Source organism: Cetorhinus maximus, chromosome 5 (genome assembly GCF_964194155.1).
Source record: "Cetorhinus maximus chromosome 5, sCetMax3.hap1.1, whole genome shotgun sequence".
NCBI classification, from domain to species: Eukaryota; Metazoa; Chordata; class Chondrichthyes; order Lamniformes; family Cetorhinidae; genus Cetorhinus; species Cetorhinus maximus.
Genome location: NC_135883.1, coordinates 12,825,221 through 12,842,873, shown reverse-complemented (window position 1 = coordinate 12,842,873; position 17,653 = coordinate 12,825,221). Strand labels below are relative to the sequence as shown.

Genomic DNA, 17,653 nt, shown 5'->3' with positions numbered 1-17,653 from the left:
CTCCTATATTACTGCATATATATCGGACAATATTTGTAACCAGATGCCAACAGTGCGCATTATCATTTTACTAGGACTTTCCTGTGATTGTTTGGGCAATTGATTGGTGAATCTTGAAAGAGGGAAAAAATAACATGCACAATTGAGGAGGCGGGCTCCAGGAGAAGGTGCCCTGTCGGGCAAGAAGGAGAGGCATCTCCCTCAAGGGCCCCCTTTCCACACTGGGTGCTCTCCCACAAGATCTGACCCTGCAGGTGTCCCCCCCCCCCCCCCCCCCAACCTCTGCATCGACCCCCACTCCCTTTGGCTTCACCTCCCCTCCCCCTTGAGACCCACCGCTCTTACCTGGTCCTGGTCTCCTGGAGAGTGTTTTTAATGCCAGCCCTAGCCACTGCTGGCACTGGCGCTTCTGGGACTACAGAGCTGTTGGCCAATCTGATTAGCTGTTAGCTCTCTGATGAAGGAGCTCTGCCAAAATAAGTGGCGGAAGTTCCGTCTCCAGTCAATTAACGCTCCTCAGATGCATTCCCCATTGACTCTTCGGGTGGTGCGAGAGGAAATCCTGACATCAGAAAAATCTTACCCCGTGTTGCTGTTACCTCTTTTATCCCCCCATGGGCTTCAATTTTGCTAACAAGTCTATTATGTGATACTTTATCAAACATTTTTTGAAGGTCCATACGTACAACATCAACTGCACTCATGAACCCTCTCTATTACCTCATCAAAAAGTTCAGTTGTGTTTTTGCACATAATTGCATGGGTGATTCATCGCAAAGTGAACAGCATGGAATCTTCAGCAGTTTTGAAATTCCTAGGCCTAGGGACTTTCTAAAGTTTACTTCTTGATGAAAAAGATTTGCTCCATCATTAGTCTACATGTACCAATCAAAAAGCAGCTTTGTCTAATCCTCAAGAAAGTTTGGACAGGCAGTCTTCATTAGTCATAAGCGTGCACAAATGCATTGAATTGGTATCTTTAAGGACTAGCCAACAGCTCTGCAAGACAAAGAGTATTAGCAACAAAGAAATGGCTGTAAAGTAACAAATAGTTGAAGGTAGGGAGCAATAATGACAGCAGAAAACTTATCAGCAGCTAACTGGCAGGAGATGATTTAGACAGCAAGGCCTTGGGCCCACAGCTGGAAGAGCTTCAATAAGCCAGAAGCAGGCCAATTTGGGTAATAAGATATAAATGAATAGAACAACTGCACAATACCTTTAACCAAATACAAGAAAATAAAGGAATGTTTTACAGTAACATCATATATGTATAAATATAAAATGAATGAAATAATTAAAACTAAAAATTCAGAAGTACTTGCCTCAATTCAGCCAGGGAGGCTGAAAAGCTGGTTGTGCTTTTAAATTTATTATACGTGTACAATTTGCTTTGGCTATTTAATTATCAGTTTGATACCAATTTTATAGAAAGTAATTCTTACCTGTTGTGATATTTTGAAATATGTAAAGGGATCATTTTTAGTGATCCTGCTCAGAGTGTTCTCTAATGTGGTTTAGACAGGGAAAAACAACACTATATCGCTGATTCCTCAAATCAGACTAATTGCTGGAAGCACAGAATTGCTAATTGACACTATTAAGGACTTAAATAATTAACAAATATATTGTCATTGCATCTTGTTGTTTTCACATTGTATCCAGATATATGGATATAATGGTCTATAATTAAATTTTCAAGTAAGATAACATATTCAGACTTGTATGATCATGTTGATAGTTTTGGATAATTACTAAATAGATATTGTGCAGAAAATTCTGATACCAAAGAAAATAATTCCGAATAGATGGGATTTAAAATCTCTATTGCATTTGCAGGATGAATGCTGTTCAATATTATGTTCAAGGTCGGAATCAGGAGCGACTGGCAGAGTGTTATTACATGCTTGAAGATTACGAAGGTTTGGAGAAACTGGCAAATGCCCTACCAGAAAATAACAAACTGCTTCCTGTAAGTGGTGGGCATAACATATTCTCATTGGAATGAAATGTTGAGGTTCATCTCCCTGTACAAGTAGGACAAAATAGATCTGCATCGTGAATTCTGTTTAAAGTTGTGATAAATTGTAGAGGAAATGTTAAGGGAATGAAATTTAACTATGCTAACTAGTGAACCAGATTAACTCATTCCACAATAGTTCAAATTATCAATCAGTTTGGATTTGGGTGGCATTTCAAGTTTTGATAACAAATGATGAATCTCCCAAATTAGCTGAAATCTGGTTGATACATATATAGGTTTGATTAATAATTAGCATTTGTTAATTAAATCCAACCTAATGGTTGAGTTAGCTGATTTCAACTCCTTTATGCACTATAGAACTAGTGTTACTGTTAACTTTATTAACTCGACTGATTAATATTGAACCTGGGCCAGTGCTAGTAAGAGAAGCTTGCACATAAGTGGGATTAAATTGGATAGCCCCCCCAAAATGGGTGTGCAGTTATCCTAACCTCATTCAGTGTGATGCAGGCAGCATACCAGCTTCATGCTGCCTGATAGTTATGATATTTACATGCTGTTCATTGGCTGCACTAATCATCAGTGGAAGCCCAATATCATTACTTCCTAGCACTACTCAAAACTAGCCTGTCATACTTAAAGTTAGCCTGCACCTCTTAGAAGTAGAGGTGCATTGTGACTGCTGAGGGTGCTGAGATTATTGCAAATAGTGCTGTGCAACAATCAACCATGATGGAAAGGAGGAGTAAACCGAGATTTTCAAATACTGCACTTGGAGATAGTAGAGAGATGTCCTGTGTCTGCCAGGGGTTTGGGTGGGGTGGGGTTCAGGGTGGCAACTCCATGGTGAAGTGTCTGATAGCTGATATCTTGGCTTCCATTGCAGCACAAGCAGCTGTAGTCACAAGTCTTAAGTACTGCAGTAGTAACTCAGTCTAAATTGTGCAGGGTCAGTTTGCTACCATGCAAGTTCAGACTGCTGCTATCATAGCTCTGGGTGTCAGTGTTCAAAGGGGCTTGAAAGAGTCATAGCAGTCCAGCAACCTGTCCTCCAACAGATTACTAGTATTGCTGAAGTACCACATCAAAGGAATGGCAGTGGTTTCATGGAGTACAATCCTCTCTCAGGATGACCGTTTCATGGTGTTCCCCCATCCCTCCCACTGACATTTCACCGATGCTCTTTCTGTTGATGTCAGCCAACCTACCCAGACTGCTGCTTCCCATGCCTAGATGGTGCAGACCGAAGCCAGGCCTATTAGGCCCAGAGCTGTTCAAAGTCATCCTCCAATGCTTTTTTGCAGTTTCCTCCACTGAAATTCAGCTTGTTCTGCCAGCCAAGACCACAATGTGATGGTCACCAAGAGGGAAGGTAAGGATTGTGGGACTGCTGGTGAATGGAGAACTGGGGTTACGGTTCCTGGTATCTTCACAGACAGGCCAGGCAGAAATTACCAGTCGTGGTTGCCACCTTTCTTCCTTTTCTCCTCTTCCAATGCATCTTCGTCCCCCTCCCTCTTCTAGCAACTTGTTCTGCTTTGCATGGCCTATATGGATTCTTCCAGTCATGTGCTATTTCAAGTGGAAGGCCTACACCTGTATGTCAGCAACTGTTTTTTGCAGAAGTCATGAATTCAGGAAAATGTTCTTCAGCACTTGCCACCCCACTCCTTTGTAGACAATGATGGAAAGGACCAAACACTTGTAGAACAGTCAGAAGAAATCAGCCAGCAACTAACCTGTAAATAGTTGAGGGTCCCTTTAAGTTGTGCTGGTAGAGGATCCTTCCTGCTGCTTAATGTGCACTCAGCCGTGTGAGTTTGAGAGGTTGTTGGCGAGAGCATTGAGCTCTGAAACAGCAATGCTGGCATAAAATCAATGTTGCACGCTGATTGACATTATGATCTGCCTGCTCTGCATACTTCTTGGTAGGCATTAGCTCTGTGCACACTAACTTCTTTGCCAACATGGTGTCTGATGTGTGCATCCAAAACCATCTTGGTCTGGGAATGGTACCCATAGTGCCCAAACAAGAGGCACTACTGAGCCCAATTCCAATCAGCTGCTGTGACCATGGGAACATCTGTGGAAGGTAACTGACCAGGGTTAAGTGATGTGGAGAGTAATGTTGAATTTATATTCTGGAGTTTTATTTCATTATTTGTTATGCCAGGGAGAAATTTCAGAATGTTATCATCTTGGGCATTCTACCTGTGGTTATTCACCTCTTCTGTTAATTTATTATGTTGGGAGAGTACTTGATGGTGCATGCTATATAAGGCTTACTAGGAGGAGCAAGTCTAACGAACTGAATGGTCCTTTTCTTGCTAAATTTCTATTTGTTTTTAGGAGGGCACATTTAAAGAAGCAAATATGCCAACAACTCTTAAGGTTGGTTCTTTAGCTTAGATCACTTCCATTTTAATAAAATGTTCTGCCCCAAATCAAAGATGGTAAGTGAGCAGATCAGCCAGCTTTTGTATGGTAGCTGTCACTCAGTAAGGTGGCAATGAGCACATTTCTGGTCAAAAAGGAGATCCTGTGTATTGTACCCTTCGAGACCTTGTAAGGTCTCAGGAGAACTTTTCGCCTGCTGTGAATATGAAGCGTTCTACTGACATGTTTTGAAAGTCCCCAACCCTTCACTAGACAATGTAATTGATGCTGGGAATGGCTGATCAACTATTTAAAAATATGACCTGCTTTGTTAGGAAGCAAAAATCAAGAAAACCTCCTGGGCCCTCCTGCCAACTTCAAAGCAATATGATATCCTGGACCAAAACCAAGAGGCACATAGACACCATTCCTGGGAATTTTTTTTAAAAGTCTTTCACTGTAGGCATCACTGGCTAGGCCAGCATTTATTGCCCATCCCTAATTGCCCTCAAGAAGGTGCTGATGAACCATCTTCTTGAACCACAGCAACCCATGTGGTGTAGGTACACCCACATTACTGTTAGGAGGGGAGTTCCAGGATTTTGACCCAGCGACAGTGAAGGAACGACGATATAGTTCCGAGTCAGCATGGCGTGTGGCTTGGAGGGGAACTTGCAGGTGGTAGTGTTCCCATGCATCTGCTGGCCTTCTAGTTGGGTTTTGGAGCTGCTGTTGAAGGAGTGTTGGTGAGTTGCTGCAGTGCACCTTGAAGATGGTACACACTGCTGCCACTGTGCGTTGATAGTGGAGGGAGTGAATGTTGAAGGTGGTGGATGGGCTGCTTTATCCTGGATGGGGTTGAGCTTCTTGAGTGTTGTTCGAGCTGCACTCATCCAGGCAAATGGAGAGTATTCCATCACACTCCAGACTTGTGTCTTGTAAAGATTGGACAGGCTTTGGGGAGTTAGAAGATGACGTGCAGAATTCCAAGCCTCTGACTTACTCTTGTAGTCATGGCAATTATGTGATTGGTCCAATTCAGTTTATGGTCAATGGTAACCCCCCCAGGATGTTGATAGTGGGGGATTCAATAATGGTCATGCCATTGAAGGTCAAGGAGAGATGGTTAGATTCTCTCTTGTTGGAGATGGTCTTTTCCTGGCACTTGTGTGATGTTATTGTTACTTGCCACTTATCAGCCCAAACCTGAATGTTGTCCAGGTCTTGCTGTATGTGGACACGGACCACTTCACTATCCGAGAAGTCGTGAATAGTGTTGGACATTATGCAATCGTCGGCGAACGTCCCCACTTCCGACCTTATGAGGGATGGTCATTGATGAAGCAGCTGAAGGATACTACCCTGAGGTACTCCTGCAGCAGTGTCCTGGGACCAACAATCATAACCATCTTTGTGCTAGGTATGACTCCAACCAGTGGAGAGTTTTCCCCCGATTCCCATTGACTCCAGTTTTGCTAGAGCTCCTTGATGCCACACTCTAGCAAATGCTTCATTGATGTCAGAATGTCTAGAAAGACACCTCAACTTTGTGGGACGTGGGATCTGCTCTGCCACTTTTCTGCTGATGAAATGCCCCCAGAAGAATCTTAGAACTTATGTTGGCACCAATTTCAACAACAGCAGAATTTTTTCCCCAAAATTATTGGTTTCAAGGCTACGCCATTCCTTTTGAAGCAATAACTTTGTCATTTAAACTACTAGTTAGCATACGTAGAAGCACATTTTTTGGAAGTTTATGTACAAATTTTTAATTCTAGTTTCAAGTTTTAGTTGAATCTATTGTTCTGTTAGATAATGAACTGATATTATCATGTATTATTCACTAGACTTGTTTATTAGCATATCTGTGATTTAAAGAATGACCAGCATCACATCTGCTATTAGAAGAAATTTATTTCTATTAAACAATTCATTTTAAAATCAGCACACTGCCACAGAAAGGTCTCATTAATAATTTCAAATTGGATTTCATTGAGAACTATTTTAAACGGAGCTTCTTAAAATATATTCCACTTATTACAAGAAAAAACTAAATCTCTTGAAATTTTCATTGGCAAGTTGAACAAAATGAGCTTTCACAGTGAGAAGTTTGTCTTTGTCACCTTTTCCATTGGGAATTCCTCCAATATTCGGATGCCGGAAAGAATTTTCTTCAGCCATTTAGAGCTATAGTGGTTCCTTTATACAGTTGTTAAGACTTTTTGACACAACAGAATTTTTGAATGCTTTAATTTTTTTTACAGGAAATAGCTCACATGTTTGTTACTGTAGGTATGTGTGAGCAGGCTGTAGCTGCATTCCTGAAATGTAACCAAGCCAAAGCAGCAGTTGAAACTTGTATACATCTGAATCAGGTAGGATAATAAAGAAGAGAAATGTACAATTTTATGCAATAGTTCTCTAATGTGTTTCTTTTTATTTATGAATTCATAAAATATGGAATATATCTCAGTCGACCCCGAATAATCACAGAATTATATAACAAAAAAGAGGCCATTCAGCCCATTGTGCTTATGCTGGCTTTTTTAAAAGAGCTATCCAATTAGCCCCTCTCCCCAGCCAGCATTTTTATCCAATTCTCTTTTGTATGTTACAATTGAATCTGCTTTCACAACCCTATTAGGCAGTGCATTAGACATCAAAACAACTCACTGCTTTTAGTTATATTTCCTCATGTTGCCTCTGGTTCTTTTGTCAATTACCTTAAATCTGTGTTGTCTGGTTGCCGACCCTTCTGCCACAGGAAGCAGTTTCTCCCTATTCGCTCCATCAAAACCTCTCCAAGATTTTGAACATTTCTCTCAAATCTCCTCTTAATTGTCTCTGCCTTCGGGAGTACAGCCTCAGTTTCTCTCGTCTCTCTACATAACTGAAATCTTTCATTCCTGGTACCATTTTATTAAATCACCTCTGCACTCTTTCTAAAGTCTTGACATTCTTCCCAAAGTGTGGTGCCCCGAATTGGCCAGAGTACATCAGCTGGGGTCTAACCAGTATAAAGTTTATCATAAATTACTTTCTTTTATACTCTACACTTGAATTTATGAGGTCAAGGGTTCTGTTTAAATTTTTAATCGTTTTCTCAACTTGTCTTGCCACCTTCAAAGACTTGTGTATGTACACCTTCAGTTATCGCTGTTCATGTACCCCCTTTAAAATATGACCATTCAGTTATTAAAATGAGTCAAATCACACTAATTTTTACTATTTTCTCAAAATATTCCAGTGGAATAAAGCTGTTGAACTGGCCAAGAATCACAATATGAAAGAAATTGGATCTCTTCTGGCTAAGTATGCGTCTCATTTGTTGGAGAAGAATAAAATTTTGGAAGCGATTGAACTTTATCGAAAGGCTCATCATTTCCTTGATGCTGCAAAACTCATGTTTAAGGTACAGCAATAGTCACCCCATATTGCCATAATTGAGTACATCTTTGGATTTCTTATAGATGGGTAAAGCATTTTGCACCTGTCTTTGTCATTTGGATATCTGCCCATAAGAATGTCTGAAATCTGCCACTGAAATTTTAAAATTGGAAGTGTGGTAGCAGGTGAATTTCTACAATTGGTTTTGTAACTTTTATCCTATAATTTTACTGTCCAATTAAAGTTTGAAGTGATTTGGACCTTTGGAAGGGTTTGATACTGGCTAGTCTAATATAGCAAATTTTAAATTAGTTATATTTCATTATGAATAGCAGTTCACTGACCAGCTATTGCACAATCTGTTTGTACCTGTGGTGCATATGAATTATGGATCATGTGATCATTGGAAAATAGTTAGTAACACAGTGTCACAATTTAAATTCAAATAATTTGACCATGTATTTCCTAACTTTCCCATTGACAAATAAGTCAGTCTGCAAAGATATCATTTATTATTTTAACATAAATTTAACAGTGATTTATAATGATAGGTATTTCTGTCATCAAAAAAAAATTGCAGTAGATTAGATGATCAGATTGAAATGCAAGATCCTGTAATCCACAAGAACTACTAAAAGGCGATATTCTCTGACGGATGTAATAAAAGATTGATGGATATAATGGCCCAGATTTTGCTATAGGTGTTCATTGTTGCTAAGGAGTAAATAGGAAAGCAACTTCTGATACCTGAACACAGGCAGTTAAATGTGGAAATCAGGAAATTGATGTCCGAGTTGTCCTGCTCCTCCAGAAACTTCATTACATTGGTGCCTTTCCAAGAGATTCGGCATTCAAATACATGAAGGATGTGGAGTTTGGCTACTTGCCTAATAAACATGCCAGAAAATGTTACGGCTTGTCCATTCAAGTGTAAGTGAATTTTTAACAGTGTGTTAAGTCTTAATTACTCCCAAACAATCTACCTGGCTCTCAAAATTTGCTTAAAATATATAGTGTCTCATTCGTTCTGATTTTAATTATTGTTAGAGGTTTTAATTTTTTTTTTACCACTTTCTGCCTCTTTTATCTTTCACTGTGATAGCATCTTTCTTTTACTCTCCTTATTCCTCCCTGTGTTATGACCCACAGTTGGTAAAGCTGAGTTCTTTAAAAATCCCAGAGGAAAACTTTAAACAACTATCATAACCTATATTTTTAAGTGGTATGTTTGAGATGCCACTCTAAATTCAGGAATCAGACCAACAGTTCTCGATAAGTTTTATATCAAACTAAATGAAACATTTTATTAATTTATACAAGTTAATTATATACACATGGCTACAAATTGCTACTATCATAGCTTTCAACAAATTCACAAACTAATCTCCATTAAGGCAACAGCAACCCATAGGGCAGGATCTTTAGGTCGGCGAGTGGGGGGGTGGGGCCCGCTCCCCGACGCGGGATGACATTGGGAGCTCCGCCCGACAGCACCCTGCGTCATTTCAATTTTCAGGTCAGTGGGGGCGCAGCTGAATCAACCTGCCTATTGAGGCCATTGACAAAGTCATTAATCTTATTAATGGACCTGCCCGTCCAACCTTAGGGTTGGCGGGCAGGCTGGGAGCCCTGGCAGGCTTCAGAAAAAGCATGAAACCTCATCCACGGGCGGAATGAGGGTTTTTAAAAATTTAATTTATGTATGATTTAAAGTGATGGATATGTCCCAACTCATGTGACAGTGTCATTTGAGGGGACATATCAGGAAAATTTTATTTTTGCACCTTTCCCATTTTTAAATTTGGCACCAATCTCCCTGCGGCAGCACTTAGCCTCAGGGAGATGAGCGTGCTCTTTTGCGTGCTTGCGCAAAAGAGTGCACTCTTGGCTGAGGGTATCCCTCCCGGCCGCACAGGGAGCGCCTAGCACTTCCTGGCGGATGTCACGCTGGACGGGCCTTAATTGGCCTGCCTTGTAAAATGGCAGCACGCCCCCAATCAGGGGAGCCGATTGGAGGCACGCCTGCCTGCGCCCGCTCCTGCACTTCCCCCGGCAATTCTTCCCATAGACTTAACCAGACACCAGGCAAAGCATTTTCACCTTACAAATTCAAAATCAGGCTCTTTTCACTTTGGTTCCTATGAAGACAGTTGTAGGCTTACAGCTGCTTTGATTTTACGTTGTCCCTGCCCCCCACACACACAACTGCTATCGGTTATATCTCATTGAATGTAAATTCCCATTGTATCACTAGCCTCTTTGAACTCCACCTCTTCTAACAATAAAATCCCTTTGATGGTACCAATTTGATTAGTAATATAAACATATTGCTTGGTCTCTGCTAGCTAGGTGCCAGATTTCACCCTACTTCTTGAATGCTCTATTCAAAAATGCAAATGCACTCTTCCTCTCTCACACCTCAAAACTAATACACATCAGAGCACCCAGATTGGCTGGCTTTAATCTAATTAAGACACACCCACAGACTAAACTTCTATTTTAAAAGAAAAACATTTTCCAACAATTATTATATACATTAATAGCTTCATGACACGTGATTTGGCTTTGAATTAAATATTCCTTACATCTTACACCTCCTAGTTTAGGCTCTGCAGGGGACATTTTGGTGAAAGGGTGAAAATAGATACTAACAATACACACCCGTTTGAAGTTTGGTTTTATCTTAATTGCTGATTACTATAATTTGAACTTGCCTGAAGACACTAAAACAAACACCTGCATGTTTAACATTCAAGTGCTGATGAGGTACAGTCTTTGTGGAGCAGTATATGTCGGCTTCACACATCCACTACTACTTAAGGTCTAGTGTGTGCTGGCTGGCACACAGAGGCGGGTTCAGGACATCATGGACTGAGGGAGAAGATGTCTTGATTCAACATTGCAAGTTCCAGAGGAGGAGGGATACCCTGTATCCACAGCAGGCGTGCAGTTCACCCTCATGTCCCCCTCTTCTCTAGCAAATGGTGCTGTTCTACCTAGTTTTAAGTACTCATCCTATTCTATAGACTAAGGGGAATCTTTAGCAAGATGTCCATGACCAAGCGCTTCCTTGCTGCTGATTACAATAAGGCGCCCAAGGAAGTGGAGTAGCACAGCACTCACTCTGTTTAGGTTATGTCCGCATGGAATTTACAGAATAAATGTTGATAGATTGTTGGTGAAGTCTAGACAAAATATCCCACAAAGTCTCCCAATGTGTTTCAGCAGCAAGTGAAAGATAAAATGTGATATTTCTTTGAGTAGTGCTTGAAATTCTGAGCAACGACTTGTTTACCCCCAATCAGCTGGTTGCTGTCGGGAAAGAGCATCCATCAAAATGGTGTGCCGCCTCATGCTTGAGAACTAGCAGGTAATTTAAGCAGGCAGTCAGCTCTTCAATGCTTTTCCAAGCTACTGTTCTCAGCCTCAGCTTCAATTCCTTTACTAAACTGTTGTCTCATGTCAAACATGGGCTAAATCACTGTTTCAGCTCAAGACCCCATCCTCGCCAGAAGCTCTTTAGTGCTTTAAGGAGCTGTCGAAATTTGCCCTGTGCATATTTCAGTAAAAATTCTTCAAACTGCGAGTCAGTTGCCCTGTTTACACAAGTACCAGATCCCTTGTAGAGGACACCTTGCTGTTTCAGCTCTTTAATTACCACAAGTGCCAGTTCTAGCCTGGATTTTGCTGTCAAAATAATGGCGAGTTTAATGTTGCTCACCATTATTACGTATCAATAGTTCATCTGTCTTGCGATGGGAAAGAAATATCCTATGAATTGTGACTCTCTGAAATAAAGAGTTAGGTCTTAGCATAGTTGATTCAATGTTATAAAATGATTAAATGTTATACAGTGTTGTGGTTTGGGAATATTATCTGTTGTGTATATTTTTTCATCCTCTCTTCCTGAAATCAGCTATATTGTATTTTTGTTTAGATTGCTGAGGAAGAAGCAAAAAAGAGAACCAAACCGTTACGTGTTAAAAAACTTTATGTGCTGGCAGCACTACTTGTGGAAGATTACCATGAACAGATAAAGAACACCCAGAGAGCAAAATTGAAAGGCAGAAGATCAGAGGTATTGCATATTAAAAATACTTTCGATTCTTGACTTTGATCAACTTCTGATTTCACCAATGTAAAGAACTTGAACAGTTTCTAGCTATTAAAAAATAATGTCGTTTTTAGTTTTCTGAGTAAGAAATAATGATATTTTTAGTGTATAGATGTTTTGTATCTCCTATTCAACTAGAGACAGATACTGGGATGCAGTTCCATGGCTACTGGCTTCATTATATTGCTGAAATGAATATTCCTTATGTTTGAGTACACATATTAAGAGCTGATTTTAACTCTATTGGCTTGGGTGGAAACTGAGCAGGCAGGTAATTAAAATGACCTGTGGGACTAGCCTACACCATCCCATTTTTTCTGATCTAAACCTACTGGTCTGAGCTGGAATTGTACTCTAGCACATTTTAGTTTATAGAATGACTTAATTGGTTTATTGTAAATTAAAATATTGGAAATATGCAGCACATCAATTAACATCTGAAAAGAGAATGATTTACAAATATTTCAGGTGTAACGGGATATTTTATTCAATTTTGAAATTAATTCTATAAATTTCTATTAATTTTAAGCATATGGTGCAATAATGCGTACTGTATTTCTTTTGCATTGTTTCAGGCTACAACAGCTCTAGCTGGGTTACTTGAAGAAGATGCTTCTTTGTCAGATAATCGTATTATCGACAATGCTTGGCGTGGGGCAGAGGCATATCACTTCTTTTTGCTAGCACAGCGTCAGCTTTATGAAGGCTATGTAGATGCTGCAATGAAAACAGGTATGTTTCATTTGGTGCACAAAATAAATAAGCTTAGAAATTCTGCTCTGTTTTTGGCATGAATTTAGAATTATTTTGTGCAACAGGGCAGGGTGATGGCTTGGCAGAGAGTGAGGTTGGGAGGATAGATGTGCAGCGGGATTTTCTGGCCCCGAGTATTGTTGCGGGTGGGACGGGAAAACTTGGAGAGCTGTTCAAAGTCAATGGCTCTCCAAACTTTTCTGTCTTGCTTGCAACGATGCTGCTGGTGTCGGGGCCGGAAAATCCAGCCCGTGGACATAAGAGCCCTGGCAATGAAAAGAAAGCTGTTTGCCTCATGCAAGGAGTTGTACAGTGTATTGAAAGGCCTGCTGAAGAGCTGTATTTATAGAGGAGTCAATTTACTGTTGGTGTATTGTCTTCTCACATAGCATCACTACTCTGCAATCCATCTTGGAGTTTGTGATCTCCTCCAGGGACACTCCACAGGGCCCTCATAATATGAGACTATGTCTCCAGCCTTTAGATAGAAAGAAAGATAGCTACTTGGTTTATTGAAAAATGATCATGGCAGCAAGTGCCAAATTGTGATGATGATACAAATAAAACAAGTAAGCATGATTCGTGATATAGCTACAGACAACCATTGAAATAAAAATAACAAATAATAAAGGATTGTACAATTATGATCATTTTAGCACACATAACTGCAATAGGTTGCAAAATGCAGGTCTTAATTTACAGATTAGAAATGCAACTTGTTGGAAGCTCTGATGATTGCTGTCTGGACTCTGGGCTCCACTTTAGAGAGACTGGTAGATGTAATAGATAGGGGCTTTTAAGCATCTGCATTGATATAAATGTTAACTGGTTTAAATAATTAAGGGAGTGGTAAAGAGGGTAACAAGGACAGTTAATGCAGCGGGGCTTTGTGTAACTTTTCTGTGGAGGGTAATCTGCAAGTCCTTGGAAGTGCTGTTCTATTAACTGATATCTGGAGCAGAATTTTAACTGCCAAGTGGATCCAAGTGTGGACGGGGTGAGGGAGTTATAGCTTCAAAGTGCTATTAGGTCAGAAATATGACACGATCCTGCCCACACCTGGGTTTAACCTGGGCGGGTTTGGAGGTGATCAGGAAATTCCTGTACAGCTAACAGGCAACTAATTTCGGTATAGATATGGGCAGTTAATGGTGAATTTAACTCCATATTTAACTTTAACAGCCAATGCATGGGCTTCCTGAACTGTGTGGAATTCACCAGGGTTAACAAGGCAAGAGTACAGTGGAGATTTATTGCTCAATGAAAATGACAGGCCAGAAAGCCTTTAAAGAACAAAATTGCGTAGTTCCTGGCAAGCCAATTGAGGAGCCACAGTAGCAGTCAGACATATATCAGCAGCAGGATCAGCAACAACGCCAACAGCAGCTGCCTACACCACAAAGCTCTAGGCCTAGGGAGGTGGTGCCCTAGCACAGGGTGCACAGGCAGAGGGTCAGTTTTCTGGATGTGATGGAGCAACAGTGCCTCAAGAGACTCAGACTTTTGCTGTAGGTCATTGCTGACATCTGCAGGCACCTGGAAAAAAATGGCCTTCCAAAAGGGCTAGGTGGGCACACATTGCCAGTGGCCATCAAGGTCACCACTACCCTGAATTTCTTTGCCTCTAGCTCCATCCAGAGGTCAGCTGATGGCATCTCCAGGATCTTGATCTGCTGCATCCCAGGTCACCAATGTCTTTGCCAAGGCCGCCATTTATATGCACTTTGCCATGGATGAGGCCAGTCAAACACAAAGAGCTGTCAGATTTGCTACAGTGGCTGGATTCCTACAGGTGCAGGTGGCCATTGATTTCACACATGTGGCATTCAAGTTGTCCTCACATCAGCTTGGAGTGTTCGTCAATTGCTAGTCCACTCTTAATGCTCAGCCTGTTTGTGTTTATTGGAAGGTTATCATATATGTCTGAGCAATAAAGCCTGGAAGCTGCCATGATTCATTCTGTGGCAGTCACATCTCCTAAAGGCTTTTGCACCTCCAATTAGCATCAGTGGGTGGCTGCTTGAAGACAAATATTCTCTGAGGAATGGTGCACAGGGGAGATACAACAAAAGCCACATGACCACAGCAGTTATCATCGGTTGCTGAAGATGTGGTTCAGGTGCCTTAACAGATCTGGAGGCACCCTTCAGTATGCCCCATCAAGGGTCTCCAGAATGGTTGTGGTCTGCTGTGCATTGCACAACATCACATTGCAGAGAGGAGTGGAGCCGCAGGAAAAGCAAGGTGCAGAGTGATTGGCATTCTCCTCCTCTGAGGAGAAGCTAGATGTGGCCATGGTGTCTGCAGCTGCTCCCAGAGAAGTCCGCACAATTCATTCCAACATTCACACCCTTTCCTATCCAAGGTCAGTTTGGGATGCAACAAATTAGAGGCCAGGAGAATGAAGAGTTCAAATAAAATGTTTTATTCATTAAAATAGACAATAGACATGAACATTGCTGAACACTTCCAAGTGAATCTTCTTGTGCACCTATTATGTCAATCCCATCTGCTTCCTATTTTTCCTACATGGTGCAACTCATATAGCTTTAGCAGAGCTAGAGGCAGACTGCTCGGTCACCTGTTCTGACAAATGAGATGCCTGTGGCAAATGTCTTCTGGGATTTGGAGCCCATTATGACCCCGCCAAAGACTGCCACACCTGCACCTCTGCAAGGACAGACTGTTATTGAGGTGCATATGGGGCTCTGCCTGTGGTGGGTGGAGTGAAGGAATGAGAAAAGTCCCCACTGTCATGTGCCCTTTCTTCTTTTTCCCTATCATGCACTTCCCTGCTAGCCAAGAGCTGGAGAGCATATAGCTGCATTTCAGTGAGGTGTTGAGCCACCAGGGCGAGGCTTTCCTCCATCCTTTGCTTCAATGAAGAGTGCAGGAAGGCATGCCAGGAGCAGCACCAGGGATACCTAAAAAAGAGGTGTCAACCTGGTGAAGCTATAACACAGGATTACTGTGCCAGACAGCAGAAGCAGCAACTGATAGACAGAGCTAAGCGATTCCACAACCAGCTGATTGATCTAAGCTCTGCAGTCCTGCCACATCCAGTCGTGAATGCTAGTTGTCAATTAAACAACTCACTGGAGGAGGAGGCTGCACAAATATCCCCATCCTCAATGATGGGGGAGCCCAGCACATCAGTGCAAAAGATAAAGCTGAAGCATTTGCAGCAATCTTCAGCCAGAAGTGCTGAGTGGATGATCCAACTCTGCCTTCCCCAGAGGTCACCAGCATCACAGATGCCAGTTTTCAGCCAATTCGATTCACTCCATGTGATAACAAGAATTGGCTGAAGGCATTGGAAATGGAAAAGGCGATGGGCCCTAACAATGTTCCGGCAATAGTACTTAAGACTTATGCTTCAGAACTTGCCGCTTGCCTAGCCAAGCTGTTCCAGTACAGCTGCAACACTGGCATCTACCCAGCAATGTGGAAAATTGTCCAGGTATGTCCTATACACAAAAGGCAGGACAAATCCAACCGGGCCAATTACCGCCCCATTAGTCTACTGTCAATCATCAGTAAAGTGATGGAAGGGGGCATCAACAGAGCTATCAAGCAGCACTTGCTTGGTAATAACCTGCTCACTGACGCTCAGCTCCTGACCTCATTACAGCCTTAGTTCAAACATGGACAGAAGAGCTGAGCTCCAGAGGTAAGGTGAGAGTGACTGCCCTTGACATCAAGTCAGCATTTGACCGAGTATGGTACCAAGGAGCCCGAGCAAAACTGGAGTCAATGGGAATCGGGGGAAAACTCCTCACTGGTTGGAGTCATACCTAGCACAAGGTAGATGGCTATGGTTGTTGGAGGCCAATCACCCCAGTTCCAGGACACCACTGCAGGAGTTCCTCAGGATAGTGTCCTAAGCCCAACCACCTTCAACTGGTTTCATCAATGACCTTCCTTCCATCATAAGGTCAGAAGTGGGGATGTTCGCTGATGATGTTCAGCATCATTCGTGACTCCTCAAACACTGAAGCAGTCCATGTCCAAATGCAGGCAGACCTGTACAGTATCCAGGCTTGGGCTGTCAAGTGGCAAGTAACATTTGCACCAAACAAATGCCAGGCAATGACCATCTCCAACAAGAGAGAGTCTAACCAATCCCCCTTGACATTCAAAGTTATTACCATCATTGAATTCCCTCACCATCAACATCCTGGGGGTTACCACTGACCAGAAACTGAACTGGACTAACCATATAAATACTGTGGTAACAAGAGCAGGTCAGAGGCTAGGAATCATGCGGTGAGTAACTCACCTCCTGACTCCCCAAAAGTCTGTCCACCATCCACAGGGCACAAGTCAGGAGTGATGGAATTTCCCCACTTGCCTGGATGAGTGCATGTTTGAATCCCTCCAATCAGGGATGTCACAATACCAGAACAGCTCTTGTGAAAGTCACAAATGACTTCTAATGTGACTGTGCCATAGGTAAACTATCACTGCTGGTTCATCTTGACCAGACTGCATCACTTGGCACAGTTGACCACAACACCCTCCTTCAACATCTCTCCATTGTTGGTTGGGACTTCACTCACCAGGTTCTGTTCTTACCTATGCACTCATAGTCAGAGATCAATCTCGTCCCACTCCAACACCTTTACCTCTTGTGTCCTCCAAGGATTTATCTCTCCTCTTTCTTATCTACATGCCCTCGACGACATCATCTGAACATACGTCAGCTTCCACATAGAAGCTGACGACACCCAGAAGAACCTCACAAAAATTCTCTTGACCTCACCACTGACTTTAACTTGTCAGATTGCTTGCCTGATATCCAGTACAGGATGAGCAGAAATTTCCTCCAACTAAAAAAAGCCATTCTTTCTGATCCCTGCCTCAAACTGTTCCCTGGCCACTGGCTGCATTCCAGTCCTTGGCAACTGTCTAAGGCTGAAACAGACTATTTGCAATCTTGGTGTCATATTTGATTCTCAGATGAACTTCCAATTACATATCCACCCCACCACCTCAGTGACATCACCTGACTCCACCCCTGCCTCAGCTCATTGGCTACC

General features: G+C 41.9%; 1 protein-coding gene across 4 annotated transcripts in view; it reads left to right on the top strand.

The window, feature by feature from the left end:
• Positions 1-17,653, top strand: part of wdr35 (WD repeat domain 35) — a 118,091-nt gene that overhangs the window by 93,256 nt on the left and 7,182 nt on the right. For all 4 annotated transcript variants that reach the window (XM_078541522.1, XM_078541521.1, XM_078541520.1 and 1 more), the window contains 5 exons: positions 1,840-1,972; positions 6,625-6,735; positions 7,608-7,772; positions 11,685-11,825; positions 12,437-12,593. In XM_078541522.1, the coding sequence (XP_078397648.1) occupies positions 1,840-1,972; positions 6,625-6,735; positions 7,608-7,772; positions 11,685-11,825; positions 12,437-12,593 (707 nt within the window). The remainder of the gene's footprint in view (positions 1-1,839; positions 1,973-6,624; positions 6,736-7,607; positions 7,773-11,684; positions 11,826-12,436; positions 12,594-17,653) is intronic.